The sequence below is a fragment of the Uncinocarpus reesii genome, genomic scaffold (genome assembly GCF_000003515.1).
Source record: "Uncinocarpus reesii 1704 scaffold_5 genomic scaffold, whole genome shotgun sequence".
Classification (NCBI taxonomy): Eukaryota; Fungi; Ascomycota; class Eurotiomycetes; order Onygenales; family Onygenaceae; genus Uncinocarpus; species Uncinocarpus reesii.
The window spans coordinates 527,979-554,735 of NW_003052496.1; the positions used below are offsets into that span (position 1 = coordinate 527,979).

The window sequence follows — 26,757 nt, forward strand, 5'->3', positions numbered from 1 at the left end:
CAAAATATATTTGGTTGCCGTAGTCCTGCAGGTTGGGACCGCGGTGAATCAATCAGACAATCACCCCCCCCAGCAGAGAACAGAAAAGAAAATCAGAGTATTTACTCTTACCTGGCTGCCCAGACCTCACGGTGAATTTTGCTGGTTATAGAATAGGTTCCCAAGGTCCCTTGTACTTGCTGGCCAATTCTTAAGGCAGCAGCCATTTTTACTGGGTATAACAGAACTGAACAGTGGCAGGATATTTAGAACAATAGAGATAGTTACACAATAACCTGGGTATTGTCAGGGATGGCTGAGATTAAAACAATGTGTTGTGAGCAGCGGTTTGAGATGATCGTGCCAAGCTGGTAGAACAATGAGAACACATTAGGGGGCATGTAGGGAGCAGTTACACTGCTTGCATTGGACTATCTGAAAGTAACTACATAAAAGATCCATTCCCTTTATTCGTCCTTTTTACCCACAGTACCCCCTTTTCTGAGGCCGAAGAAGGTAATAATAACCACAGCGCTAGTGCCAGCAAAGATAGTCCAAAAAGCAGCCCGATATCCCTCAAGCAGCGCATCCTTGTGGTTTCTGGCACCTGAGTGCTCCGTTACAGAAGCAGCAATGGCAGCAGTTACAGCCAGGCCCACAGAATTGCCAAATTGTGCGACTTCGTTGAAGACGCCGCCTGCCAAAGACTGAATATCAGCCGGGAAGGCGTCTGAAATAACAAGATTGGACACGGTGAAGAGAACTGATACATATAAGTCTTCATATCTCGGGGGGTTAGGCCACGGGAAGGGAGCACGCACCGTCTGGATTTACAGGCGAGAGAAACAGAGCCCAAAAAGGTGAGAACCAGTAGTTCTCATCGATTTGCGTGGTTGCCATAAGCACTGGAGCGACCATTGTGATAATGGCAGAGCCGACCGCAAGGGTTTGCACTTTGACTCGGGAAACAAGGTAAGCAGTTGCAATGTTAACAGCTGTGCCCATGATGACATGGGGGATGAATCGTATTGAGCCTTGTAGAGCTGAAAGCCCCTGGACCTTTTGGAAACTACATTGCTTCCTGGTTAATATTCATCGGCCGATGGCCATTTCACAGAGCTGGACAGATTGCGGCGGAACATACTAGAGGGTAGTAAAGTATTCAATCCCGTTGAGAGACGCCCAACAGAAAAAGACGGATATACATATAGAAGTAAAGGAGGCATTTTGCCAAAGCCTATTTGGAATGAGTGCGGGCTTTGATCTTTTGCATTGAAAGTGCATCCAGCATGGAAATGTCACCAGTAGGGTACCGGAGACGGCAAGGAGAGCAATATTGTGTGGGCTTCCAACTTGTCGATACGAAGATGTTGTCATCGCCAGTACATATAGTAGTAATCCGAGAGCGACGCTTAGGATTATGGCTCCAACCCAATCAATATCTTCGAGCAGTCTTCGAGTCCATTTCTTCTCCGCGTGACGATGAACTGATGGCAATGACCAGATGGAGGCTGTGGAGAGGCAAAAATTAATGATGGCCATCATGAAATAAGCCCACCGCCAGCCGATGGTATCGGTGAAAATGCCACCAAGAACGAGTCCGAGCGCATAGCCAAGCGGTTGGCCCATCCCATTCATTGCAAACGCCGTGTTGCGCCATGAGCCTTTGGGAAAGGTAAAGGTGATAAGGCTGACCGCAGTAGGCAGGCACATGGATATTGCCACACCAAGAAAGGTCCGGAAGAGAATGATCTGAATCGCGGATGTGGCAACGCCAATAGCTATTGTGAATGCGACGTAGAGAAAACTCCCAACTACCCACATCAACTTGGCACCGATCACGTCGGCGACTGCGCCAAAGATGAGGAGGAGGCAGCCAGCGGCAAGGGCATACACGGCTGCAGGCCAAAGGATGAGGCCTTCAGAGATGCCGACGTCCTGAGCAATCCGTGGCAGGGCAGCTATGAGAATGCCGGAACCCATCGTGTTAAAGAAGCTGATGCCTGCAAGAGTGATAATAACCGTCACGCCCTTGGTTTTAGACACCCTGAGGCCCTCGAGAGCTGGCTGTTGAGACGAACCTGACAGCTGTGCTCCATCTCCTGGTATCCTGTTTGAATCTTCGGAGGGGCTAATGCCTCCATTTTGTCCATCAACACCTTTAAGAGGTAACGGTGCAAGCGACGGTGCAGGGATGGGTTGAATGGAAAGTAATTCGATTGTTGGAGAAGATAACGTATTGTCTTGCACTCGACGCGTCATGCTGAAAGTCGCGAGAATGAATGCAAATCTGATTGCTGACCAAGTCACAAGTTCGCGGGTATCAAGGAGGTGATTCAACTAGTAGTTAGATCACATATCACGGGTAACTAGATCCCGACGCCCTATCCAGGCGAAAAGTCCAGTTGGGGCGTTCATTAGCTAGAGAATGCGAGCACTGAATTGACCGCACTCTTTCAAACTTCGACGGACTCGATTCGCACATGAGTGCCTCCGTTGAGGAAGGAAAAGTGAAAAACTAGACGTCCAGTAGCATTTGCTGGTTGCGAAACATGCTTGCCGGATATTCCCGTCCATCCGGCACGAAGCGGTCCGGTTGCTGGGGCCGAACTAATTAACTAGTTGAATGGGTGTGCATCAGTTTTGAGAAGATCTCGTAGTTTTGGTAGCTATTTAATATAATTAATTATTCGGGTATCGTCAAAAAAGACAAAAAAAGGCCGCCCCTTGCTCTAGTTATGTAGTTATTCGCGCCCCTTTCAAAAACATGATTTTATCCCAAGAAGTCATAACGCCAATCACGCCCTTGAACTGAAATATAGGTTCATAAGTCAAATTTAGCAATCTCCGATATCCTAAATTGTGTTAATGGGTATGGAGGATAGACTACGAACTATTGTTGAGCGGTCAATGTCCGTAGCCAATTCAATAATAGACTGTCAGCCCGCAATCTGAAAGATATGCGGCACTGGCGGGCGTCACTCCGGAATCATCGTAGCCGCCGGAGCCATCGGATGCTTCACAAAAAGATTCTGCAAAGAGCATCAACTTGAAATATAATCAAAAATACCACTCAGCCTCCATATCTGGTCAATAAATAAACTGGCGTCAGGGTCTATCAAAGATGGGAAGATCATCAGAATCTGAGTCGAATGCCCCATCATGTTTCCGGATGGCCAAAAGCATCCAGGCTCGCCATGGTAAACGCAAGATGTAGGTCCTGCAAATTAATCTCGTGGTCGGCTATATCATGTGGGCCTCGATGAGCTCCTTCTGCAGCGCGCCTCTCAAAGGCGAATGTTTCAAAACCACGCGTTATCATTTCCAAGTGCGCAGAATGTCCAATCTGGAAGCCTGCCCTAAGTTGTTGAGCTCTCTCCTCGAGCCTCTTGCGTTTCATCCGCTTTATTTCTAGTTGAGAAAAGATATATGGTTTGTTCGTGACTGGATCGATGTGAGCGTAGTGACATTGATTTGCGAAGCCGCATCGCGGCCGAAACTTGAGCTTGGTAAGCGACTGAACGTCTGTGTCTCCAGCTTCGAAAGCAGCAACCGCAACACGCAACCGTTTAGACTCTTCTTCGAAATAGCGACATGGTATTTTCTTTAGTTTCTCAAGATATCCTTGTATGATCTCATCCTTGACGGGGTTTTTCTTTTCTTCTGCGCCTGACTCCCCGCTGGCCTGGGCTATGTCTTTGGTGGCCGCGGAAATGTCAGAAGACGGCGGAGTAGGGAATATGGAGCTTGGGATCACGAAGGCACTCTTCTTCCTGCATAGCGGACAGGTTTTGGTGGTCTTTGAAAGCGCTGCTTGGTCTGTCGGATAATCCTCTGGTTCCTCCGGCTTGGACGAGGAGCGCCAGCTGCGGATACAATCTAGAGAATGTTAGCATCGCCTTAAGCGTGAGGTGGATGTAACAAGAATGCGATAGTTACCTAGGCAGAAGACGTGGTCGCAATGGATAAGAAGACCATAGGTCACTGGCGTGTCTAAACAGATCGCACACGGTTCCCGGGTTTCCGACGAAGCGGGTCCAGTGGAGGGCGCTGATGGAGATGTCGCTGGAGGATCTCAAAATCATATGGTTAACCTTGGAGCTCTATAACCATATCAACATACTTTGAGGAACTGGAAGGACCTCTCCTACCTGACTCTGGAGATTTGGTTGTTTGAGGAGTGTGGTCTTTATCCTTGTCCACCCCCGCTAGAGCTGCGTCATGACGGAAGAAGCATTTGGTGCCCCGATGGCAATAGCCTTTTTTCCACCAAATACAATCCACTTGGTGAGGAGGAAGACGTCGAGCTGATCTTGCGAGTTGAGATGCCATTTGCCTTGAGCAGTGAAGCAGCGCAGACAGGGAGGCGTAGTGAGGAGGAGGTTGTTGGGGGGGCATCAGAGGAGTCGAGACTCGACGGCTAGTTACAGGGTGCGTGAGTTGGGTTCATTAGTTCACTTAACTACTCCGTAGTTAGTTAGTTAAGAGCTAACTAACTCGGTAATGACACCATCGGTATTGGCATGTTTGCTCAGGTTGCCTCTTCCATCTCACTGAAACTTCAGAACAAGCAAGAGTGCCTCAGTTGCACCATTCTTCTATCGACCACAGAGAGATGATGGGTGATTTAGAGGCCAGAGCACTTCCACAATTTGATAAACTTGTCGAAGAAGGAAGTGTAGTCTTCAAGGATGCTCCGCCGATTCATGTTTCGGCGCAACCATATAATGTAAGGAAAGGCATGACCAGGCCTCTTTTGGGACCAACATAATCTCTCTATCACAGCCCCGCCGTTAAAAAGGAAACTGACAATAGCAAACGACTCTTGCACCCTTTGCTAGCTTCAATTCCGAATTGCGCCCAGTCTGACGAAGAAGTCACAAATCGATATCAAGGAAGCAAAGGCCCAGAATGATAAACCAAGAAACGCTTCGAACCCATTCGCCAGAGATCCTCCCGACTTCGTCCTCGAGCATGTTGGCCCTGATCATACGTTGCGTTTCAACAAATTTTGTGTCGTCCGACCTCAGTTTGTCTTGCATACAAATGAATACAAGCCACAAATTGAACCGCTCTCCGAAGCGGATCTAGCGGCCGGATGGGATGTGCTTTGCAGGTTAGACAGTCCATATATGCTCATTTACAATGGCGGATTACAGGGCGGTTGGTCTTTACCGCATCGGCATATGCAGTTGCTCCCTCGTCCCCGGAGGGATACCCACGAGCTTTTCCCGGATTTATACGGCATTCACACTGGTAAGGCCTCCGATTTAAGTCAACGAATACCTAGACTCCTAGTGACCCTCAGAATCAGGCAGAGTCCCTAATATTCCTTTTCGACATGCTGCACGCATGCTACCGCCCTCGATTTCGCCTGAACAAATTTTTGCAATCTATCAAGACCTCTTGGCTGCTACTGGTGTTGGCAAACCCGACTACTCTCATAACTTGGTCTTGGTGAGAGAGTGGATGCTTGTGATACCTCGATCTCGCGCAGGCCAGGAAGGTGTAAATATTGCAAATGCAGCTGCTATGGTTGGGATGATTTGGATACCATCACGAGAAGTGCTCGACGTGTGGCTACAAGGCGATGACCCAATGGAGCTCCTCGCTAAATTTGGGAAACCGTGGTAGCATATTCGAACCGTTTTGGAGCGAAGAGTTATTAAAACATGAAGCGGCGGACTCTAAATCAGAGTCGGCCGCTCATTTCACATTCCTTGCCACAATTTTGTTAGAATAACGGAACCCCAAACAGCCTACTTCAAACCCTCTGTTAAGATAGTCAACAATAGACCCCCGCTGCGAAATACACTCAGCCAATATTCAATTTTGCTATCTGCCTTTCTGTGAATCAGATCATTATCATCGAGAAAGTGCAATGTCATCTGACACAAAAGTGTGGAATTCTTACTCCATAACGATGCTAGTCAAACCGAGTTCGGAGTTCATCTCTGGAGCCAGAAGATCTACATTTCGTGCGCTCATGACGGGCATCGTTGCTTACTCAGCATCTGGGCCAAGCCGTCGAGCAGCCGCCAGCAGCAGGGCTGTGATTGGCCAGAATGAAGACGATCTCAATCTCAACCCCTGGCGCTTAACCGCATTTGGCCGGCTATAAAATTAAACCAGACCGAGATCTCGACTAGTCCGGGCTCGGTCTAGCGCCATCTGTGCCAAGCTTGGCAGTGGATGAGAGCAAAAGCCACCGAGAAACAGAGCAAAATCTATATATATTTTATATTGCTGTCGCGGTGCTGTGTTGATATCAGAGGGGGAAGTGAGCTGGTCACTGTTCTGCTCGGTAACCCAGCCCAACTCCATGCCGGCGAAGCGTGCTGCTGCAGATGCAGAGAACGCGGGGCAGTTGCATACGGGGGACAAGCACAAGCCACTCTGCTTGCAATGCTGCTTGGTGGCTTGCGCCGGCCAAGCCCTGGCGCCCTTAGGGCTTTTTGGCCTGTTTCTCCCCAATCTTGGGCTCTTTTCCTCCTTCACACTCCCTCGCTCGCTCGTTTCAACTTGAGTCTCTCCTTTTCAGTGCCATCGCCAGAGGGTCCCCGTCACTCCTTTCGTCGGACCTTCATTCCTTCATTTGTGTCTGTCCTTACTTTCTCTTTTCGAGTACGTACACTCCCTCCTTTGCCTGTCAAATCGCCCTCTCGCGATTGTAGCGTTTGTCAATATTCCACCTTGCATATCGTCGAAGTCGGTCAACACCGCGCGAGCCTGTCTTCGGTATAAGGCTGTGCTTCGGGATTCCTAGGCGGCAGGCTTCAACCGTTGAGGAGCCCATGAGTTCACATTCTATTCTCTCGAGAGCTTCGACGCTCATTCTTGTGCTTGCCTCTGTCGCCCAAGCTGTCGGCCATGGTCACGGACGTGGCCTCGGGCATGGCCATAACCATGGAAAAGTCATAAATATCCCACAGGGTGATTTTGGCTTGAAGCACCATCCCCAGTTACATCATCGCGCAGCCGTTTCACCGGTCCAGAAGCCGCACGGTACATCCAAACCGATCACAAAGCGCGGGGGAGAATGCGAGTTTCCATCTGATGCTGGGCTGGTTGCCGTTACACCCAACGAGAAAAACGCCGGCTGGGCCATGAGTCCGGATCAGCCATGCGAACCAGGTAATTACTGTCCGTATGCATGCCCAGCTGGTATGGTTATGGCGCAGTGGGACCCTGACGCGACTTCCTACTCTTATCCCATGTCTATGGTATGCGCCCACCGGTCAGATTTACCTGTCGTTTGTCCGATCTTTCTAACTTGTCCTTAGAATGGTGGATTGTACTGCGATGAAAGTGGAAAGGTTTCCAAACCATTCCCCAGCAAACCCTATTGTGTCGACGCGTCCGGATCGGTTGTCGCAAAGAATAACGCCGGTGGCGTTGTGTCATTTTGCCAGACTGTTCTCCCTGGAAACGAAGCCATGTTAATCCCAACTAGCGTTGAGAGCTCCGCGAAGCTTGCCGTTCCCGACCCCAGTTATTGGTGCTCCACGGCCGCCCAGTAAGTTTTAATGATAGTTGGAGGAGTGTTTTTGCTGATTATACCTGCAGCTACTATATTAACCCGCCTGGGAAAGACACAGAGACTGCCTGTGTGTGGGGTACACACGACAACCCATGGGGAAACTGGGCTGCCTATGTTGCTGGTGCCAACATGGACGACAAAGGGCAAACTTTCCTCAAAATTGGCTGGAACCCCATCTATCTAGAGCCTGCAACTCCTTTCCGCAATGAAAGCCCATCATATGGGGTGAAAATCGAATGTGATGGTGATGGCTGCAATGGACTTCCTTGTGAAATTGACCCTTCGAAGAATAGTATCAACGAGGTCACTGGCAGCGGTAGCGGCGGTGCCGGCGGTGCCTCCTTCTGCGTCGTGACTGTTCCCAAAGGCAGCAAAGCCAACGTCGTCGTTTTCGGCAAAGGTGGCGGTGGAGGAAGCAATAAGCCTGACAACGACGATGACGAGGACAAAGACCAAGAACAAGACGAAGACGAAGAACCCGAACCGACCACGTCCGTGCCTGAACCACCGTCAACAACAGCGGAGCCGACCTCGTCGACTCCCGAACCAACAACTACAAGCATCGTAAGCTCAACCTCCTCTCTGCAAGAAACCATGTCGACATCCGCTTCGACAACATCCACAAAGTCTAGTTTTGTAACCACGCATACTTCTAAGGCTCTCACCGTTTCGCCGCACGTTTTTGTCGAGAATCCGAGTTCTACTGTTTCTAGGGCCTCGAATGCGACGACCGTATTCTCGTCAGCCACCCTGACCCCAACGGTTTCCTCCACGCCCAAGCCGGGCGCTGCCTCAGCTGCCACCCTCTCCGCCCTGAGTCTGACCGCCAGCTTCCTGGTTATTTCCATCTTTCTCAGTTTCTAAAATCTAGGGCGACCGATATCCAACTATTTTCTACCAGTGGTAGAATAAGAAAAGAAAAAATTTTAGTCCCTTCTTCACTACTTTTTTGCTAATTTCGGACTCGCTTGTACGCCTTGTTTTATTTAACCTTCCGAGTGTGACCTCTTTTACTTTTTTCTCACATACCTATTCTTAACTACATGAGGTTCATGTCCGAGTTAGGTGCTTATGATGGATGCTTATACCCTTGGCTTGGACGGCATGTCCAAGGCACTTTATATACACTTCTTTTCCTTCTGATACCCGCTATTTCTCCGTTCTTGTATATATTGTATAAAATTTACCTTCCGGATGTGCATGAGATTTATGTTGTCTATTTCAAAATACTGGAAGCAGATTTACCCTTTTGGGGCTCTTAATCCTACTTATTTAATGCTTAATTTAATCCATATTATTTATATCACCTTCAAGCTCCCCCATTATCCTTGATATAACAGTATAGTAAGACGAGAGACAACTGGCAATTCACCCACACAGTACAGCCAGGATATAGTTGCCAATCAAGCATCTTCTCTGCGTCAAGACCGATCAGCGGGCAGGCCGACTGATCTCATGCTTGAAACTTCGCATCCCAAAGCTGAAATGCCCATGCCACAATTTCAAGGCAATAATCCATCACTTTCGCCTTCCATTCTTCCAACCCTTGTCATATCTTCCGTGCCCACCACAATCCCGGAGATTTGCCCACGGCGTGGCTCCTTAACAACATCAAGCTCATGCTCCGATAGAGATGTCATTTAAATGGGGTTATGAGCCGTGATCGAGGCGTCGCGCGTGACGGGAGGCCCTTGTTGAGAGGCTTCAAGAAATCAGTCTTCGGTGGGTGAAGGGCGTCCATTGAGCGCGAGTTTCTGGGCGGGCTAACCACTCCGTAGCCAGGAACCAATTCTCGCGGAGGAATAGGTTAAGAGCATCTTCGGCAACGAATCTTTGAGTCGAAGACTTGGACTCAACATCCGAATATGTGCATACCTTCTTCCGCATATCCCAGAATATTGTAAGTCCCTGGGGGACAACCATCGGAAGCGCTCAATTAAAGCCTGGTCAGCTAACCCAAGGCATCTTTGAGCTATTCTAACCTGTTGATAATACCGATGACTAGAAAGCAATGCCACCCTTTCGATGCATCGCCCGTCCATGGAGGCTTTTACAACGTCAACCCTGGCCACCGTCAACCATTGCCGCACCCCGGCTTGAGCTTTCTCAGCCTATCGAGGAGGAGACATCACTATACTACCACCCAGATCGCTTTTATCCAGTTCGCCTTGGAGACGTTCTCAACCGGAGGTACCAAATAGCTACTAAACTTGGCATTGGCAGCGGCTCAACTGTCTGGCTTGCACGAGACCTTTATCAGTGTGTGCTTTATTCTGTTAAGAAGCAAGTCCTCTGACCATGCTCACCATATGGAATATAGATGGCGCTGGTTAAAGGAGAAATATGTCGCTGTAAAAGTCAATGCTAGTGGCATCCACCCGCTTCAGAAAAAGAGACCTGTTGATGCAGAGGTGCAATTCTTGAAGCATATCTCAACTGCAAACCCCAAACATGGGGGCTTTAATTTTGTTAGAAAATTGCTTGATTCTTTCATGCTACCTGGAAAGACAGCAACTCAAAGTCATCAATGTCTTGTTTTTGAGCCAATGCGAGAACCTCTATGGTTTTATCCGACAAGATTTATAGAAGATCTAATACCCCTTGAGATCTTGAAGTGCCAAATAGATATGTTATTACGGGCTCTGGATTACCTACATTCTGAATGTCACATCATTCATACAGGTTTGTATTCCTCCCAATGCTAAGCCACAAAACTTCGGCTAATTTATGCTTGTTCACAGACATAAAAGCCGACAATGTCATGATTCGGTTTGAAGACCCGACACTTGCACACCGATCCGCTCTGCAGGAACGTCTATATCCACTTCCTCAAAAGCATTATGAGGATCGTGTTATATATCGCACTAAAAATAATTTGGACAACTTAACGGGACTGCTGGATATGTCCAACTCTCAGATTTTGACTGTGCTGTTCGAGGAGATGTCGAAAACAACGGCCCAATTCAGGCTGACATTTATCGTGCCCCTGAGGTAATCCTTGGAGCTGGATATCCATACAGTGTTGACATCTGGAGTCTGGGTGTGATGGTATGCCTGGTCCCCAATCCAATGCTCGGCCGTATACTCATCACCTGGGGATATATAGTTGTATGGTTTACTTGAAGGAAAACCGCTCTTTGCCGCCGTGGACACGTGTTCTGGCAATGAATACGACGGGATAAACCATCTTGCTCTCATGACGGCTCTGCTTGGACCGCCACCGGAAGGCCTTTTACGTCGAGGGCAGAGAACAGGCAAGTTATACGATGGTAAAGGCGGGTTCTATCCCAACCCATGTTTTCCTCGCAAGCGACTCTCTAATATAATGTTCATAGATTTAAAAGAGCCCCACGTTAAGCCAGCGCCGGATGAGTTTAGTTTTGAAAAGCTCGTCACCCGCGTCTCCGGCGAGGAGAAGGAGATGTTTATAAATTTTATCAAGAGGATGCTTACGTGGGACCCGAAAAAACGAAGTACGGCCAAGGAGCTGTTGGCCGATCCTTGGCTACCTTTTGGCCCGTGAGGAGGCTTGAAAATCTTCGGCTGAATAGATGGAGACTCACTTGTCGTCCAGTCGTACTAAACTGCGATGTTGAGATCGGCTGGACGTGCCTTACTCTACTCACTTAATGAACATCTGTTGGGCAACAAGCGTATGGCGTCTAGGGAAATCCGAATTGTATGTACCATAGAGAACAAGCCGCAAATGCATGCTGGGTGAATTTCAATATAACGAATCGAAGTCGACTCTGATGCTGGACGCGTCCTGACAGCATACATGTGCAATATGATATTGCTTTCCCATTATGCTGCTTCATTTTGTTCCTCTTTCAATCCCCTCCAGGCTTCAAACTCGCTCCCCCCTTCTCCGGCATCCTCACCTCCCCTCCACCCCCATGCCACACAGTAATGCCTCGCCAGCAGCCGCCACTCTTCAATTTCATCTAACATTTCCAGCCCTCCCACCCTCTCTTTTTCCTCCTCGCCAATCCACTTTTCCCAAATAAAGTCAATATCTGCCGCCCCCTGGGCGGAGGTGAAACCGGCATTCCGTAAGCGGTCTCTTTGAAGTCCCAGGGTTGCATATTGATTCAATGTCTGGAGTTGAATGCCACGAGCGGCAAGGTTGGATATCATGGTTTTGCCAAATGGGTCGTGTGGACGTATGGGCTCATAGAGAATCAGGCCCAGAGGCGTTGGCTCTGGATTTGTCGGCGAGGAGGAGAATAGGTTGGTGAAATAGGAAAGTACGTTAGAAGCATCGGATGGGGAGAGATATATCAAACAGCATTCGGAGATTATTAGTGTCGGGAGAGTTGTATCGATGCCTTCGAATTTGGCTTCATTTGGTGGCGAGGCGGAGAGGGAACGGAGGTCTACTGGATGTATATGGAGGTACTTGGAATGGAGAGCATCACCTTGCTCCGATATTCTTATGTCTGCCCTTTCTGAGTCCGAGGAAGGACCTCGAAGTGCGTTTGTTAACAGCGGCGAAGCTCGAATGGCTCTAATCTTTGTAGTCGTATTTACCGGGAAATCCAGTTCATGGTAGACGAAATTGTTATCCCCATTGAATCCTGACTTTGCCTGTTTGGCAAGCAGTCGAAATACGCGCGTATCTGAGCCTGCGCCGAGGGATATTACCTGTCGCTTTCTCCTCTTTGTCGGCGACTCTGCATGCGACCCGAGGAAGAGCGAGACCAGGATATCGATAGCCGTTGTCCGGACGTACGTCCCTACAGGGCCCAGCCACCATTGACATTAGCCAGACAGTCCCAGCCCAGTCCCAGAAACAAGCCTTCCCTACTTGCCCGCCCACTCACCACGGTTTATGATCGGATACCTCCTCCCAGCGCCTATCCCCGTGCCGCCAGGTGCCCCACCGTTCCCGCTGAGAATTCTCGCAAACGGATCATTCATATATCCCAGTTCAACGGCACTTAATCTCGAAATGCTCGCATCGTCGTCGGTTTGTTGGACTATCCGGTCCTTGGCTAAGATTCGACCGTGATGGCTGTTGGGATCAGAGTGGGCGCCCCGTCCGCGGAGACGAGGGCCTCTCCCAGGTCCGCCACGGCCTCTGAGAAGAGAGTTGAGGTTGGGAATTTGCGGTGCAGACATTAGAGTACATAAAGTGGGAAAATACCTGAGATCAAGTTGAGAATTGGGGCTGGTAATGAGCAACGGAAAGCTCTCGTGGAGCTGCAAGGGAAGCTCAACACGAAGCTCAAAACACACTGTTGATGCCCCGCAGTCGAACGGACTAATCTAATCTAATCTTATCTCATCTCTCACCCTATGAGAATACAACAATGTAAGAAAGACAGCAAAGAATGATACTCATGATTTAGCCTACCGATGCTTTTCCTATTTCAATGTCTAATCACCCGCTATGCTTCTTTGATGTCACAAGGCCCCCCAATGCAGCCATATCCACCTCTTTTTACGAGTAAAGGAAATTATTCCTACACAGCGGGCAGCTGCTCGAGTTGCTGCTCTTAAACCACCTGAACAAGCAATCAGAATGGAACGTGTTCTTGCACGTTGCACATCTCTTATTCGGCGTTTGCATATTGGTCGAAATGACCGAATAGCAAATTGCACACTCTCCGTGCCCCTTCAGAGCGCCCTGAACGTTCCTGCGGAAGGCTAGCAAGCCATCCACCAAGTTGCCGTTGGAGAACATGATGACGCCTTGGATGGTCATCAACCAACTTCTCCATTTCCTTTCATCAACGGCTACGCGGTGACCACCGGCCACTGTAGCCTGCAGGAGCGGGTATGTTGCCGGTAAAGAAATCAATATGGATGTGGCGGGAGACTCTTCGTCTATTTCAATACTCGCGACAATTTCTGCGGCTTTGTATGACACCTTGACCTGCAGGGCTTGCTCTTCGCCCGCCCAGTCTTGGGCGCTGAACCATTCGCTCACGTTTCGAAGCGAGTCTTCTATCACAAGAGGAGAAATCTAGAGGCTGTCAGTCCATCGAAATGCATGGAGATGTTATACGATACTTACGTATTTTTGGGTCCATGTCTCAATTGGTCCCTTCACGCGTTTCTTGCTGTCAAGCCACCAAGCCTTTGTTAAATTGGGTAAATACCTCAGACAGAGGTAATAAATGTGCGAGAGCAGCCACTGGATTTCTTTCTCCAACGATTCGGCTTCGTCCAACTCAAACAAGCGAACACTGAATTTGGAGGCGTCCACAAGCTTGCCCTGCGGGAACTGCAGAAAATCAAACATGAATTCTAGGAGTGGGTCGAGACAGTTGTTGTCCTTGAGATTTGCAGAGTACTTTTCCTGTACGGGTAGAGACTACAACAGTGATCAGTTGGCCAAGTTCGCCGGTACGGGGTGGTGAAAACACTTACCGCAAACGCAAAATGGTCAAAAACGGTCTTCCAGCTGAGTAAATAAGAGCGTATGCTCATCCAGACGTCCTCCTGGAGGGGGTATTCGGACAGGTTACTCGCAGTCGGCACATCGAAAAGGAGGGAAAGCAATTCATCGGGAAGATTTGCGACAGTATCGGATAATGCAACATTGAAAGAGATCGCCTCTTGTGACTTGGGAATAACACGATGTAAAACACCATAAGCCGCGCGCTGCACGCCTCTACTTTGAATTGTCAGCGTGGCAAAAAGGCCGTTCACATCCTCAATATGATCCACATTGATTTGTTTTATTTCCCGGTCGAGGATATCGATCGTTATAGTCCAAGGCATATCGGGGAGGAAAGAGGGATCTAAATGAGCAATCTTAGCACGATCCAATAACACACATGAAAGCAGAATCGACTCACCAAATTCAGAGAGCAACCCGATGAGCGCTTCTACATGGCTCTTCTGAGATGCTGCCCATGCATCCTCAAGATCGTCATTGCTCTCATCCGACGCAAGCTTTCTAAGACAAGAGAACAAACGAAGAGAAGCATGCAAGGCCGGAAGGTACTCGTCAGATCCCTTGTCGCTCTCCCACAATGTCTTGAGAGCCGCAAAGATATCCGCCCAATGAGACCCGTATATTGTTTTCAACTGTGGCAATACAACTCTAAATACCTTCATGATTTCGGTTACCAGTCTGAGCGACGGTTCTTCGGATTGTAAAAATTTCACAAGATGCTTCACAAGGAAGACTAGTCGCTGAGTAGGGATCTTTTCGACAAAATCACCATCCCCCTGCAGCAAGGCATTTAAAGCTATCAATTTCCGAAGCCCTAGACGAGTCAGTATCCCTTTGGGTTTGTGGATCATGAGGTACTGACCTTCATCTTCTGGTAGTTCGTCAAGTCCAGTAGCTTGCGCAACGAGCTGATTACACATCTTTGTAGTTAGAGTCAAACCAGCAAGAGATGTTTTGAAGGCGGTTACGACAGCAGCTAAAATGAAGGGGTTTGCAGAACTATCCAACTTTTGGGCATATTCAAGTGAAGTCTCTGCAAAATCAACCTTTCCCAAAGAGTCTCTTTCTGACAAAATTCTCGCATACACTTCCGCGTATCGATATGCTTTCGGCGTATTTCCTTGTAGCTGTTCTAAGTGGTTCTTCCAAAAGTTCACAATATCTGGGCTAGAATCGATGTCTGGCGGGGAATTGGAGGAAAATGAAGCATTTATCCACTGTTTTATGTTTTGCCTAGCTTCACCAACGAGGTCTGCGAACTCATTCCGGGTTTCAGGAGATTCCAATGGTAGAATTGCAGTGGAACCCTCCACGTTGATATTGTCTTCGATTAGTTGGGCCGCAAGTGGGACGTATAAAAATACGGTTTTCTGCAAGTCAGGCTCCAGGGCTTCAACTTTGATAAAGGAGAGCAGCCTTGTGACGTATGATGCTAGTCGAGCGGCCAGAGGTAGCTGGTTTGCATCGTGAGGCAATGATAAAACCTCGAGTTCGTGGGACGGTCGTTCTACATTGAGCATGGCTCCGCTGAGAGGACTCATGATGGAAAGTGAAGGTAGTGGCGGATTCAGGAGGAATAGTTCCAAAGCATTGGACCATTGTTTCTCGCTAGGAAATAGGCTGGACAGGTTTGGACCACTTGGTTCAGAGGCTGCCTCGGAAACCCCTTTGGCAATGGCAACTAAAGCATCAACCCTATGACAGTAGTAAGCGAAGAGGCCATGGGATGGAGGTGGTTTCGGAATGCTCACGACAAAGACTCTTCCCCGACATCATCGAAACTGCTTTTTAGAATGTCCACCGCTGGTTTAGATCCGCCCGCATCTGGTATACGGCTAATCGTTGCTTGCAAAGAGCCCGCCAGCTGTGCGACTTCTTCGCTAGGAGATTCTGCAAGGAAAAGAAGCTTAGATAACAGTTTTGAGCCTTCTTGGCCAGTGACATAGGACTTGACGGGGTCCATATTCGCGATGGTTGAGAGGCCGTGAAGCGCTTCTAAAGTTGTGTCTCCCATCGCCAGACCTTCAACTATTCGATTCAAAACATGACTGGAGACTGCAGGGCAGGAGGCAGGATTTCCAAGGACTGCCACAATAACTTCCCATGTCTGCTTGTTATCATGTAGTGCTTGTTCTACCTTTTCCATAACCAGGGCCTCTAGTTGATGATACTGGCTGAAGTCATCTGCGGTAACGGAAGAAAATAATACCTTCAGCCCTGCGAGACGATCTACCGCTAGGTCTGAGGACCGAAAAGCGTCGATCAACTTCGCAAAGGCAACTTCGAATTCTTGTTGCTGTCGGCATGCAAAGAGAGCAGAAACTAAATCAGGGGAAGACGGCGACGACACAAGATCAGGAAGGTTTTCGACGAGAAACGAGGCTAGAGCATCGGTATCAGTGATAAGTTGTGGCACTTGTGTAACAACATCCTTTATGGTTGAAGCGGCACCATATGGTTTCCCTTTCCGGGACCTGAGGGTTTGCAAAGCAATGTGAAATATATCTCGAGTCGCATCCCGGAAAATATCCGAGACAAGCGATAAATCCTTGAGCTTGCTCAGTTTGTTCAAGATTTCGGCCTCGAGGCCAAATAATCGGCCAGATTGCAGGCAGATCTCATTTTGCGAGGTTTCATAATTCTGCGACTGTTCGGGGGCAGATAATTTTATGCTCTCGGAAATCGAACCGGACAACTTTGCCCAGAGCTGGTGAATCACATCGGCGTTGGCAAGACCCGCAACGGAAATAAAACATTCTGCACAAACAATAACCGCGGCACTATGGTGGATCGTCCATTTTGAAGGGTTGGATGTGGACAAAACGTAATCCTCCAGGACCGGGAAAATATAACCTTGAATAAAATTTAGTTGGCTGTCGGTGTCTCCTATTTTACCCGCAATCCACAGGCTTGTCTCGACATATGACGACCACGCGGCTAACAGGTTCAATCGCGGCTCTTCTCGACGAGAAATGCCTTCGAGAAGCGCCTCCATAATGGACGAGGCGGACTGTACCATACTGCCCGCATCCTGCGGTCCGAGACATAAAACGTCTATTGGAATAGCTTGGAGCAAGTATTGGAGATTCCGCCAGAATGACGGAGATCCGCCTTGAGAGCCTTTTTTGATATATTGGAGGAGTCTTTTTGAGGCGGAAGTTTTTCCCGAATAGTAAGAGCTCCATATTTCTGGGCGTATTTTAGTCAAATTTAGTAATAGTTCTGAGAAATCTGAAGCCGATCCGTGTTGGTCAGCGGCCAATGCTTTGGACAGCAGCTGCGTGCTGAGCGTCTTCCATTCAACGTAGTCGCCCACTGCTGAGACGGATGTTTGGCATAACCCGTACAAGGACCGTCTCACAAAAGCGTCTTCGCTATGCGCTAATTGCCATAGCGACTTGCTTCCAAACAAAGTCTCAAGTAGATGGGAATCTTTCTCTAGGTTCTCAGCCGATGATTTAGCTATAAGCGGGTTAGCATGGTATACCATTGTGGGGGATAGCGTTGAGAGTACCGAGCAAGCGATTGAGTGTCTGTAAAGCTGTTGCAACCACGCGAGCATACTTTGCGTCTGCTTCATCAGGCCTAACTGTTCGTTCGTCACTGAGTGTGAGGGGGGTTTGCTGAACAACGGCATCAACCACAAGCTCAAGGATCGGCGACTGATAGATTTTCCAAATCGTCTGCCTCTTTTCTTCCGTCGGGAACGCGCGAATGATAGAGTCTTGGGCAGCCTTGACGGCCAGCTTGTCATTATCGTACAAGCCCGCGAGCCATGCCCCAATCATCTTGGGGAGATGGCGGGCGATGCGCTTTCCTGTGATCGATACTGTGTATCCTTGAAGGGCATGAGCAAGCTGACGGACCCTCCGCGATGCATCTATCGAGATGCGGGGATATAATTTAGCCTGAACAAATGCATGATTATAAACAAACTGTCATCTGCATTAATTTATTCTTAGATGGAGACAACACACCCAGGCATCTAAAAATCCATCTTCCAACCTGGCCCCTTGAGATTCAGAGTCACAAACAAAATCTAACAGGTCTTCTAGGGCTTTAGACTTGGTAGTACTGTCCTTCTTCAATAGGTTTTTGAACGCAACCACCACCTGGGGCTGAGATACCAATGACAAATCCGGCGGTTCAAATATGTATGACAGCGATGAAGGGATATCTCCCTGGTCTGCACCCGCTTGTGAGAAAGCACCAAATGCTCCTGACCCTAAAGCTCCCGAAGCAGCTCGACTGCTTGAAGCTTGCGACTTGAATTTCTTACTCATGGTTGGTAGAGAACGGTAACGTCATAGCCTTCGTGGGCGAGGGTGTTTCCAGAGATGCGAAAAAGGGCGAAATCAGAGGAGGTTGACAGGTTGTAGCTGTCGCATACCATATCTCGCGAGGACGCATTCCAAAGCGAAAGCAATAAGTCGGTTGTCGATTGATATCAAAGAAGGCTGGAACTCCAACGCTTCGCCGATGCCCAAAGCGGAACCGAAAGGCAGCAACGGCTCACGTGATTTGGCGATTTCTTACGTCGTTTTGGACGCGCTTCGGGCTGGAGCAATCGTGTCTGGCAACCAGCTAGGAGTGTGACCATTTCAACAGAGACTGTAGTGTGCTCGCCGGTGCTACAATGAAGTTCTTTATAGAGTAAGACATAGCTCCCTGTTTCTGCGCTTACCAAGGCATCACTGATAGATTTCATTCCGCCTAGTGACCTGCCCGTTCTTTTCCCGTATCCGCGAATATATCCTGAGCAATATGCATACATGTGTGACCTCAAAAAGACGCTGGATGCAAATGGACACTGTGTTCTGGAGATGCCGTCAGGAACTGGGAAAACTGTCTCTCTGCTGTCGTTGATTGTCGCATACCAACAACATCATCAGGAACACAGGAAATTAATTTATTGCTCTCGAACAATGTCCGAGATCGAAAAGGCGCTGACAGAACTACGGGAATTGATGAAATATCGGGCCCAGCAGCTTGGATACACTGAAGATTTCAGGGCTTTGGGCCTCACCAGCAGAAAGAATCTCTGTCTCCATCCCTCCGTTAGGCGAGAAAAAAGCGGTGCTATCGTCGATGCTCGATGTCGAAGCCTCACGGCCAGCTTTGTGAAAGAAAGAAAAGAAAAAGGAGAAGACGTTGAACTATGCATATATCATGAGGTCCGCGGTTGTCTCCTTATGCCCGGGCCATTGCTAACCGTCGTAGAATCTTGACCTTTTAGAACCAAGTAACCTGATTCCGCCTGGCGTATATACACTTGATGGCCTAATTAGATATGGAGAGCAACATAAACAATGTCCCTATTTCTCTGCGCGCCGGATGGTATGCTAATTTGCACTTTTAAGGACCTTGAAGAACCACGCTAATACCTGAAAGATGCCGTTTTGCAACGTGATAATATATTCGTATCATTACCTACTCGATCCAAAAATCGCGGAACGAGTATCAAAGGAACTTTCAAAAGATTGCATTGTAGTGTTTGACGAGGCCCATAATATCGACAACGTCTGCATCGAGGCTCTGAGCATTGATATTACTGAAGACTCCTTGCGAAAAGCAAGTCGTGGTGCAAACAATTTGGAGCGCAAAATAGATGAAATGAAAAGGTCAGACGCAGATAAATTACAAAGGGAATACGAAAAGTTGGTCGAAGGACTGAGGGAAGCCGACCAGGCTCGAGAGGAGGATCAACTCATGGCCAACCCCGCGTTGCCTGATGACTTACTTAAAGAAGCGGTGCCAAGAAATATCCGGAGAGCAGAGCACTTTGTTGCGTTCCTGAAACGTTTTATCGAGTACCTGAAAACCCGCATGAAAGTGATACACACGATCTCTGAGACGCCCCCTTTCTTTCCTCGCTCACCTGAAAGATTTGACCTTTATTGAGCGGAAGCCATTGAGGTTTTGTGCAGAGCGTCTCACATCACTCGTTCGAACGTTAGAATTGATGAACATCGAGGATTATCAACCTCTTCAAGAGGTGGCAACCTTTGCAACTCTCACTGCTACCTACGAAAAGGGGTTTCTCCTCATACTAGAGCCTTTCGAGTCAGAGGCGGCAACGGTCCCAAATCCTATCCTTCATTTCACTTGTCTAGATGCAGCGATCGCAATTAAACCTGTTTTTGACAGGTTTAGTTCCGTTATCATCACGTCGGGCACACTCTCCCCTCTCGAGATGTATCCCAAAATGCTTGAATTTACAACTGTGCTCCAAGAATCATACAGTATGACGTTGGCTCGGCGCTCCTTTTTACCAATGATTGTCACCCGTGGCTCTGATCAGGCGCAGATATCGTCTTCATTCCAGATTCGTAACGACCCTGGTGTTGTTAGGAACTATGGAAATTTGCTTCTGGAATTTTCTCGCATCACGCCTGATGGGATAGTAGTGTTCTTCCCATCCTATCTTTATATGGAGTCTATTATCAGTATGTGGCAGGGAATGGGGATCCTGGATTCGATCTGGAACTATAAACTGATTCTCGTTGAAACACCTGACTCGCAAGAATCGTCTCTTGCGCTGGAAACCTATCGTACCGCTTGTTGCAACGGTCGTGGTGCAATCACCCTTTGTTATCTGCGCGTCGCCAAAGTTTTCGAACGCAAATGATTTTGATCACCACCTATGGTCATGCAATGCTAGAGATCGGGGGCTCCTTTCCAATATCAGGGAATTCCGTATCTGAAAGCTTCGGCCTGACGTTTTTTCGCGAGACTATCGGGTACGAGAAAACGACTTTCTCTCGTTCGACGCCATGCGTCACGCTGCACAATGCCTTGGGCGTGTGCTTCGAGGAAAAGACGATTATGGAGTCATGGTCCTGGCTGACCGCCGTTTCCAAAAGAAAACGGAACCAGCTTCCAAAATGGATTGCTCAGAATATGCTAGAAAGCGAAACAAATCTCAGTACAGATATGGCCGTGGCGACAGCTAAAAACTTTCTTCGGACCATGGCACAGCCGTTCAAAAATAAAGACCAGGAAGGGATCTCCACGTGGAGTTTGGCTGATCTGGAACGCCATGTAGCTAAACAAAAAGGTGAAGCAGCGAAAAGGGATCAGGAGGCACAGCAGCATCAAAATATGCTGGCTGCTACTAATGGTGCCCATGTCGGGAATGGGGATATGGAAATGTACGATGATGTTATGGACGAGGATCTAATTATGATGGATGCCGAATAGGCTGGTTGAAGTGATGTGTACATGAGCATACGATCCTGGACGGCGTTTTTTGAAAATTTTAGATATCAAAATACCTCACGGGCGGACTACTTGGGGCGTTTTAATGGGAATAGAACCGAGCTTGGGTTAACCGATATTAAGACGACTATTTATTTTTTCTATCCAGAGAGTATTTTGACATCCATCATACAAGTGATATAGCTTCAATCGTTCAACAAAAAATGATATACTGAATAGTCTAACTCCCCATCATCGCTTATCCAACTGGTGCAAGAACATCGAACGATCCAGTACCAACCGTGCTTACCCTCCCCATAACAATCCTACTGCTTGGTGCAGCAAGATTGTCCCAATCGCGTTCCAAAACCGCATCCCGTAAGAACCGCACAGTAGTTTCGAAACTCATCTTCGTCAGCGGCGATGTGCTGTCTTTGACGATTCCCATACGATTGAATGGACGGTAACCTCCACTTTGAGTCATTACGTCGCCAATAAGGTTCAAATGGCGATTGTCAACTGCGATACTGTGACTCTTGAACACGGAATCCATTTCCCTAACGATGCTTGCTCGTGCGGCTTCAACACCGTAAAATGTAAGCATGTGGTGGATCGAGTTGCTGTAAAGAGTGTGAAGGTTGATAATGTGTTGGTAATCACGCATGGCGAGAAGATTGACTCCGTCCGTGAGGACGTGGGCTGGTACTTTTGTTTCCTCTGGCACATAAGTACAGGAACCGAGGCCCGGGATGAACTGAATAACTGCTGCACGAGCAGCGCTCTCTACGAGAGGTAGAAGGAGGAGTTTGGGTGTCGAGACATCGTACTGAAGCTGGATAACACACGATGTACCCTTTTTAGGATTGAACTTAAACCTGGTCACTTCGGCATGTTTGTCTCGGAGAAATTCCTCTCGCTCTTTGGAGTCGTCTTCTGAGTCAGAAGCATCTCTCATCTCGACATCTTCATCGCCTGGCTTTTCGCGTCGCTGCTGCCTTTCCTTACTTTTCTCATCTTCATCTTCGTCGGATTCCGGTTCCGGGGTATCTTGTCGTCGAATAACATCCTGGTCGTCCTCATCAGGGGCTTCGTACGAGACTTGGTTCGACCTGTTCTGTGACGACCTTGCCCTCTTGGCATCGTCCGGATCTTCATCTTCATCATCTCCATCAGCATCCTCTCTCCCTTCACCGTGCCGTGGACCTTCTTCCACCACCCCAACAGACGCCCCAATTTCCGGTTGCGCAGCGGAAAACTTGGACAGTGACTTTTCGCTGGTTCGTTTCTTCAACTCTGCTGTTGTCATCTTCAACAGCTTTGGTACAAATCTCTTTTCCAGTGTTTCGAGCACATCTCCAACTTTGATGGCATATTCTTGGGTGTATTCTTCAGGGGAAAACAAATCTATGTGGATATCATAAATTTTCGCCTTCACTTTGCCCTGGGTTAGAACGCGTTCGTGTACTGAGAGCTTATCAATAACCTCCGCAAGAGTAAGTCTGCTAATGCCCTTGGCGAATAACTCTCTATCCTTTTCAGAGACTTGACCGTGGAAATTAGCGGACATTGTAGGTGTCGATATTTGAGCACTGGCTGTCATAACAATTTCTCTCAACCGAGGGATACCAAGCGTAACGTTTTTTGCAGAGTGACCTGCCAAATGGAAAGTGTTCAGTGTCATCTGGGTTGATGGTTCCCCGACAGACTGTCCGGCAACGATCCCAACGGCTTCTCCAGGATCAACCACGGCACGCATATATTTCAAATTCATGATATGTTCGAAATCCTTCTTAGCGATTCCATCGATGCCTTGGCCTTTATCTCTCAAGAGCTTATCCGGATTTGCTTTTTCGTACTAGACCAGTCAAAGTTAGCAGCATTTCAGACAATCGGAAACCATTAGATTTACCTCCTTGAGTGCAACAGCAAAAGACTCAGACGTGCTTCCGAAGTTGGCACCTGGGTGATAATGAGCCAATACCGGGTCCTTAGCATCGAATTGGCCCGTCTTTTTGACCTTTTTCATCGCACTCTTATTCCATTTAGAGGCAACCTCGCTATTGACCTTGTTGAATTCGTTCATGCCATTGACTTGCGAATAGATCGAGAAATAATTTTGCGCCAGGAAGCTGAAATCTTGAAGGTGCTTCTGTTTCGTGATATCCAAACCGTCCTCTCCATAAAGGAACTGGACTAATGTTCCGTCTGTCGTATCCCGTACTGAGTTATCATACTCTGCCCTTAAACCTTCCATACCTTTGATCAAGCATCGCTGAAGGTATCCAGATCTTGATGTCTTAACAGCAGTGTCGATGAGACCCTCACGACCAGCCATGGCGTGGAAATAATACTCCTGAGGTTTGATGCCAGTAAGGAAGCGACCCGAGACGTAGCCGCCCGCAATAAGCTTGGTTTCATACGGCCGGAAAGACGGCAGTGTCTTTCCACTGATCATAACTGGCACTCTGCGACCTTCCAAAACCTGCTGGCCCAAATTACAGGAAATCAAATTCGCATTAACCATTGAACCTTTAGCTCTGGAGACAGTCATAGTCTGCATTTGGTTCCACGGGAAAGGTTTCTCAAGGCCACGGGGTAGGCATGCGGATGTGATATCCGATGAAAGCTTGACTGTTCTGGAGTTGAACATGCTATCCAAACCAGCCTGTTTGTCGTCATCGCGAAGTACCTCTTCGAGTCGCCGTTGCAACTCCGCGTCCTTGTCCTCGATCGGGCTTTCATCCAAGAGGACATATTTGAGAGCAACTTCGTGCCCGAGGTTATCGCCCGCTTTAAGTTGGTTTTTCCTATCTTCATCTCCTTGTTTTGTGAGTCGAAGGTCGTCCATACCGCAGCTGAAAGCCCTCATCTGCAAGAACCTAGTGAGCAAACGTCCCAAGATTCCTATCAGCTTTCCAGCAACAATATGGCCATAGACCTCGTGAACTGAATGAATTAGGCCGCCAGGACTTGAACCAAGCTGGGCTTTATCTAATATACCGCAGAGCAATTCTCCATCTTTGAAAATTACCTGCCCTTCTTCAGAATCTTTCCCCCATCTATCAGCTGGCGTGGATGATTTTCCTACTAGATTCAAACCAGCCCGAGATTCAGGAGTGACATTTTGTAGGATGGTGGAAATGACCTGTTTCCCGGTCCATCGAGGTTCAGGTTTAATAATGGCAGGTGGCATAAGTTCGATCTTCTCGCCAACAGTGTGCGAATTCTCTGGCCGAAGACAACTGTAAAGTAACTGATGGTAGTCCTCTTCGTCGAAAAGGCTATCTCTCGATGAGAACCAGGTTCCAATTGAAATGTGGTCCTGAATTAAGCCGCGAAGTGGCTGCCCGGAGGTGGCGACAAGATATTGATGGTCAGTATCAGCGAGTTGCATAGCTTCAGCCCGTGCAATTTCATTCTGGGGGAAATGCAGGTTCATTTCATCGCCGTCAAAATCCGCGTTGTATGTGTTGCAATTGGCGTAATGCATGCGAATGGTCCTTTCCCCGGTCAACACTCGTGCACGATGACCCATAATTGACGGTTTATGCAAGGTTGGCTGTCGGTTCATCAGCACTACATCTCCGGTAGTCAAGTGTCGATAGACCTTCTTATTCCGTGAACGTTTCAATTTCCAATTTGAAGGTGATAGCAGCATGTTTGCAATTGCAATGCGTTCATCAACGGTCTTGAATTTCAGATTGACAACCTGTCCAAGCTCGTTCTCGACGGCTGCGGCGCCAGGGTAAATATCCGGTCCGTTTATCACTGCCTGCTTAAGCTCCCAATAATTGTGATTTGTGACTGGCTCAGGATACGTAAGTTTTTTGGCGAAGACGAGAGGAATTCCGATTTCGTTGGTCTCAATATTCGGATCAGGGGAAATAACACTACGGGCCGCAAAGTTGACTCGTTTGCCCATCATGTTCTTTCTAAAAAGACCGTCCTTCTTTTCTAGTCTTTGCTTGATACCGTCCTCATTCTGAATACCTGCTGCTCCTTGGTTTGGATTTCGGTCACGGTCAATCAAGCTATTCAAGGCGTCCTGCAGTTGTACTATGGCATGAAGAAGATCGCGGTACCCTCGAATCCGTGACACCGATTCACTATTGTCCCCTTGCCTTTCCCGGCTGATTTGGTTGATCTGGGTCGCATAGCTTCAGAATTCGAGTAAAAGACGTATTTTGCTGAGCCTCCATGATTTGACCTGGGCCTTGGTGGGCAGCCGGACGGTATTTGTTGGGCGGTACGAGAATGTTCTTGATGAAAAACATATCTGCGCTCACATGAGACTTCCCCGCCGAACCAGGTCGCGAATCATAGACCAAATCCAAGATCTCCTGCTCCTTTTCGAATAAAAAACGGATAGATGCGTAGATTTCCGACGATGGTATATACTGTTGGGAATCGTCCAGCTCTCCTCTCGCACTCGATGGTCTATTTTCCTCGACTTCAGCTAAAACCGCATTCCCCATAGATACTTGTTGCTCAGCACCATGAGTGTCAGTGACAACGCTGATATTATCATCGTAATCAACTGCCTTGGCACTATCCTTTTTCGGTATCGACTTGTGCTTTTTTGAAAGTTGGTTCGCTTCCTCCATCAAAACAAGGGGGTTTGGAATCTGAAAGCCAGCTGCAACCATGGCAGCTTTGGCCTTTTGTGGTAAAGATTTGCGAAAGATTTTTGAGTATTTATCTCTTCGATACGGCGGTGAAATCCTAGTACTGTCAGTATAGACAGAAAAGATGGTGTTGAGCGAGTTTCTGACTCACCCACTGCACGAAGCGCATTTCTTCATATTCACAACGTCTTTCAAAAAATCCCTTACAATAGCTCTCCTCATTTCAGCCGTTGCTGGATTCTTGGCCATCTTCATATGATTTTGTCTCCTTTTGTCGGTCGCGATGCCAGATATACATTTTTGGACGTAAACATTCCGCCGGTCGATCAGATCCTCGTCGTCCTCGTCATCGCTATCGTCCGACTCGTCTGCCTTATTGCTTTTGCCTTTGCGGAGTTCCATAGTTCCGACTATCGAGGCCTCTTCCACCAAGCCATACTGCAACAGGCGCAGCTTGCAAACATAGGCATTGATTTGTACCCTCGACAGGCGGAATCGGTGGCAGTATATACACTGCGCTCGCAGGAGACGAAAGAGCTGATCAAAGAAGGTGACATTATAAACGTGAACAGGTAGCTCAACGTGGCCTGGATGGCCAGCGCAAGACCACGCGTTCAGTCGGCAAGTTGTGCATCTAGATCGAAAATAGTTTGTTAGAGAGCGTGCAATCCAAGTGAGCGGAGGGTATAATCAGCTGGCAACATACACATGATCGCCCCATGCACCAAGAGCCGGGTCATATAAACCTCCGGGAACTGGATTATTGAAAGAATCGAGGGTTGGCGTATTGTGGATGCGCTTCACTGAGATCGACTTGATATCACTGTCGGAAAGGACTTCAAAGTCCACTCCGCTAATTGTAGAAGATACAGGCCGAGTAAAGCTTGCCATTGTTATTTGAAACCAGCCCTCAGCTCTCAATCGCCGCCCTCTGCCCTGCTGCCCGGCGTGGTGAGCTTTTCGTCGCCAGCAACTTTCTCGCGCGTTTCCGTTTCGGGCATCTTTTTTTT

At 48.2% G+C, this 26,757-nt stretch overlaps 9 protein-coding genes across 9 annotated transcripts; 4 read left to right on the forward strand and 5 right to left on the reverse strand.

The window, feature by feature from the left end:
* Positions 1-446: 446 nt before the first annotated feature.
* UREG_07198 (uncharacterized protein) lies at positions 447-1,962 on the reverse strand (the record flags this gene model as incomplete). Its single annotated transcript, XM_002582379.1, has 3 exons — positions 447-676; positions 801-1,048; positions 1,124-1,962. The coding sequence occupies 3 exons, from the start codon at positions 1,960-1,962 to the stop codon at positions 447-449; spliced, it is 1,317 nt and encodes a 438-aa protein (XP_002582425.1).
* A 1,177-nt stretch (positions 1,963-3,139) lies between these two features.
* UREG_07199 (uncharacterized protein) lies at positions 3,140-4,311 on the reverse strand (the record flags this gene model as incomplete). The annotated part of the gene is made up of 3 exons (XM_002582380.1): positions 3,140-3,858; positions 3,919-4,053; positions 4,131-4,311. 3 exons carry the CDS (start codon positions 4,309-4,311, stop codon positions 3,140-3,142), a joined length of 1,035 nt encoding a protein of 344 aa, XP_002582426.1.
* Positions 4,312-4,597: 286 nt separating this feature from the next.
* UREG_07200 (uncharacterized protein) lies at positions 4,598-5,613 on the forward strand (the record flags this gene model as incomplete). Its single annotated transcript, XM_002582381.1, has 3 exons — positions 4,598-4,708; positions 4,821-5,235; positions 5,294-5,613. The coding sequence occupies 3 exons, from the start codon at positions 4,598-4,600 to the stop codon at positions 5,611-5,613; spliced, it is 846 nt and encodes a 281-aa protein (XP_002582427.1).
* A 1,160-nt stretch (positions 5,614-6,773) lies between these two features.
* On the forward strand, positions 6,774-8,383 carry UREG_07201 (uncharacterized protein; the record flags this gene model as incomplete). The annotated part of the gene is made up of 3 exons (XM_002582382.1): positions 6,774-7,202; positions 7,263-7,495; positions 7,546-8,383. The coding sequence occupies 3 exons, from the start codon at positions 6,774-6,776 to the stop codon at positions 8,381-8,383; spliced, it is 1,500 nt and encodes a 499-aa protein (XP_002582428.1).
* Positions 8,384-9,384: 1,001 nt separating this feature from the next.
* UREG_07202 (uncharacterized protein) lies at positions 9,385-11,042 on the forward strand (the record flags this gene model as incomplete). Its single annotated transcript, XM_002582383.1, has 6 exons — positions 9,385-9,419; positions 9,525-9,709; positions 10,261-10,510; positions 10,540-10,567; positions 10,626-10,788; positions 10,855-11,042. 6 exons carry the CDS (start codon positions 9,385-9,387, stop codon positions 11,040-11,042), a joined length of 849 nt encoding a protein of 282 aa, XP_002582429.1.
* A 281-nt stretch (positions 11,043-11,323) lies between these two features.
* Positions 11,324-11,656, reverse strand: UREG_07203 (uncharacterized protein; the record flags this gene model as incomplete). The annotated part of the gene is made up of 1 exon (XM_002582384.1): positions 11,324-11,656. The coding sequence occupies one exon, from the start codon at positions 11,654-11,656 to the stop codon at positions 11,324-11,326; it is 333 nt and encodes a 110-aa protein (XP_002582430.1).
* A 1,306-nt stretch (positions 11,657-12,962) lies between these two features.
* On the reverse strand, positions 12,963-18,208 carry UREG_07204 (uncharacterized protein; the record flags this gene model as incomplete). Its single annotated transcript, XM_002582385.1, has 7 exons — positions 12,963-13,487; positions 13,539-13,838; positions 13,895-14,739; positions 14,788-15,620; positions 15,677-17,387; positions 17,440-17,860; positions 17,903-18,208. The coding sequence occupies 7 exons, from the start codon at positions 18,206-18,208 to the stop codon at positions 12,963-12,965; spliced, it is 4,941 nt and encodes a 1,646-aa protein (XP_002582431.1).
* A 1,026-nt stretch (positions 18,209-19,234) lies between these two features.
* Positions 19,235-21,125, forward strand: UREG_07205 (DNA repair helicase RAD3; the record flags this gene model as incomplete). The annotated part of the gene is made up of 4 exons (XM_002582386.1): positions 19,235-19,262; positions 19,417-19,757; positions 19,828-20,371; positions 20,614-21,125. The coding sequence occupies 4 exons, from the start codon at positions 19,235-19,237 to the stop codon at positions 21,123-21,125; spliced, it is 1,425 nt and encodes a 474-aa protein (XP_002582432.1).
* A 256-nt stretch (positions 21,126-21,381) lies between these two features.
* Positions 21,382-26,638, reverse strand: UREG_07206 (uncharacterized protein; the record flags this gene model as incomplete). Its single annotated transcript, XM_002582387.1, has 5 exons — positions 21,382-22,977; positions 23,032-25,153; positions 25,230-25,844; positions 25,899-26,381; positions 26,454-26,638. 5 exons carry the CDS (start codon positions 26,636-26,638, stop codon positions 21,382-21,384), a joined length of 5,001 nt encoding a protein of 1,666 aa, XP_002582433.1.
* Between the last annotated feature and the right edge of the window lie 119 nt (positions 26,639-26,757).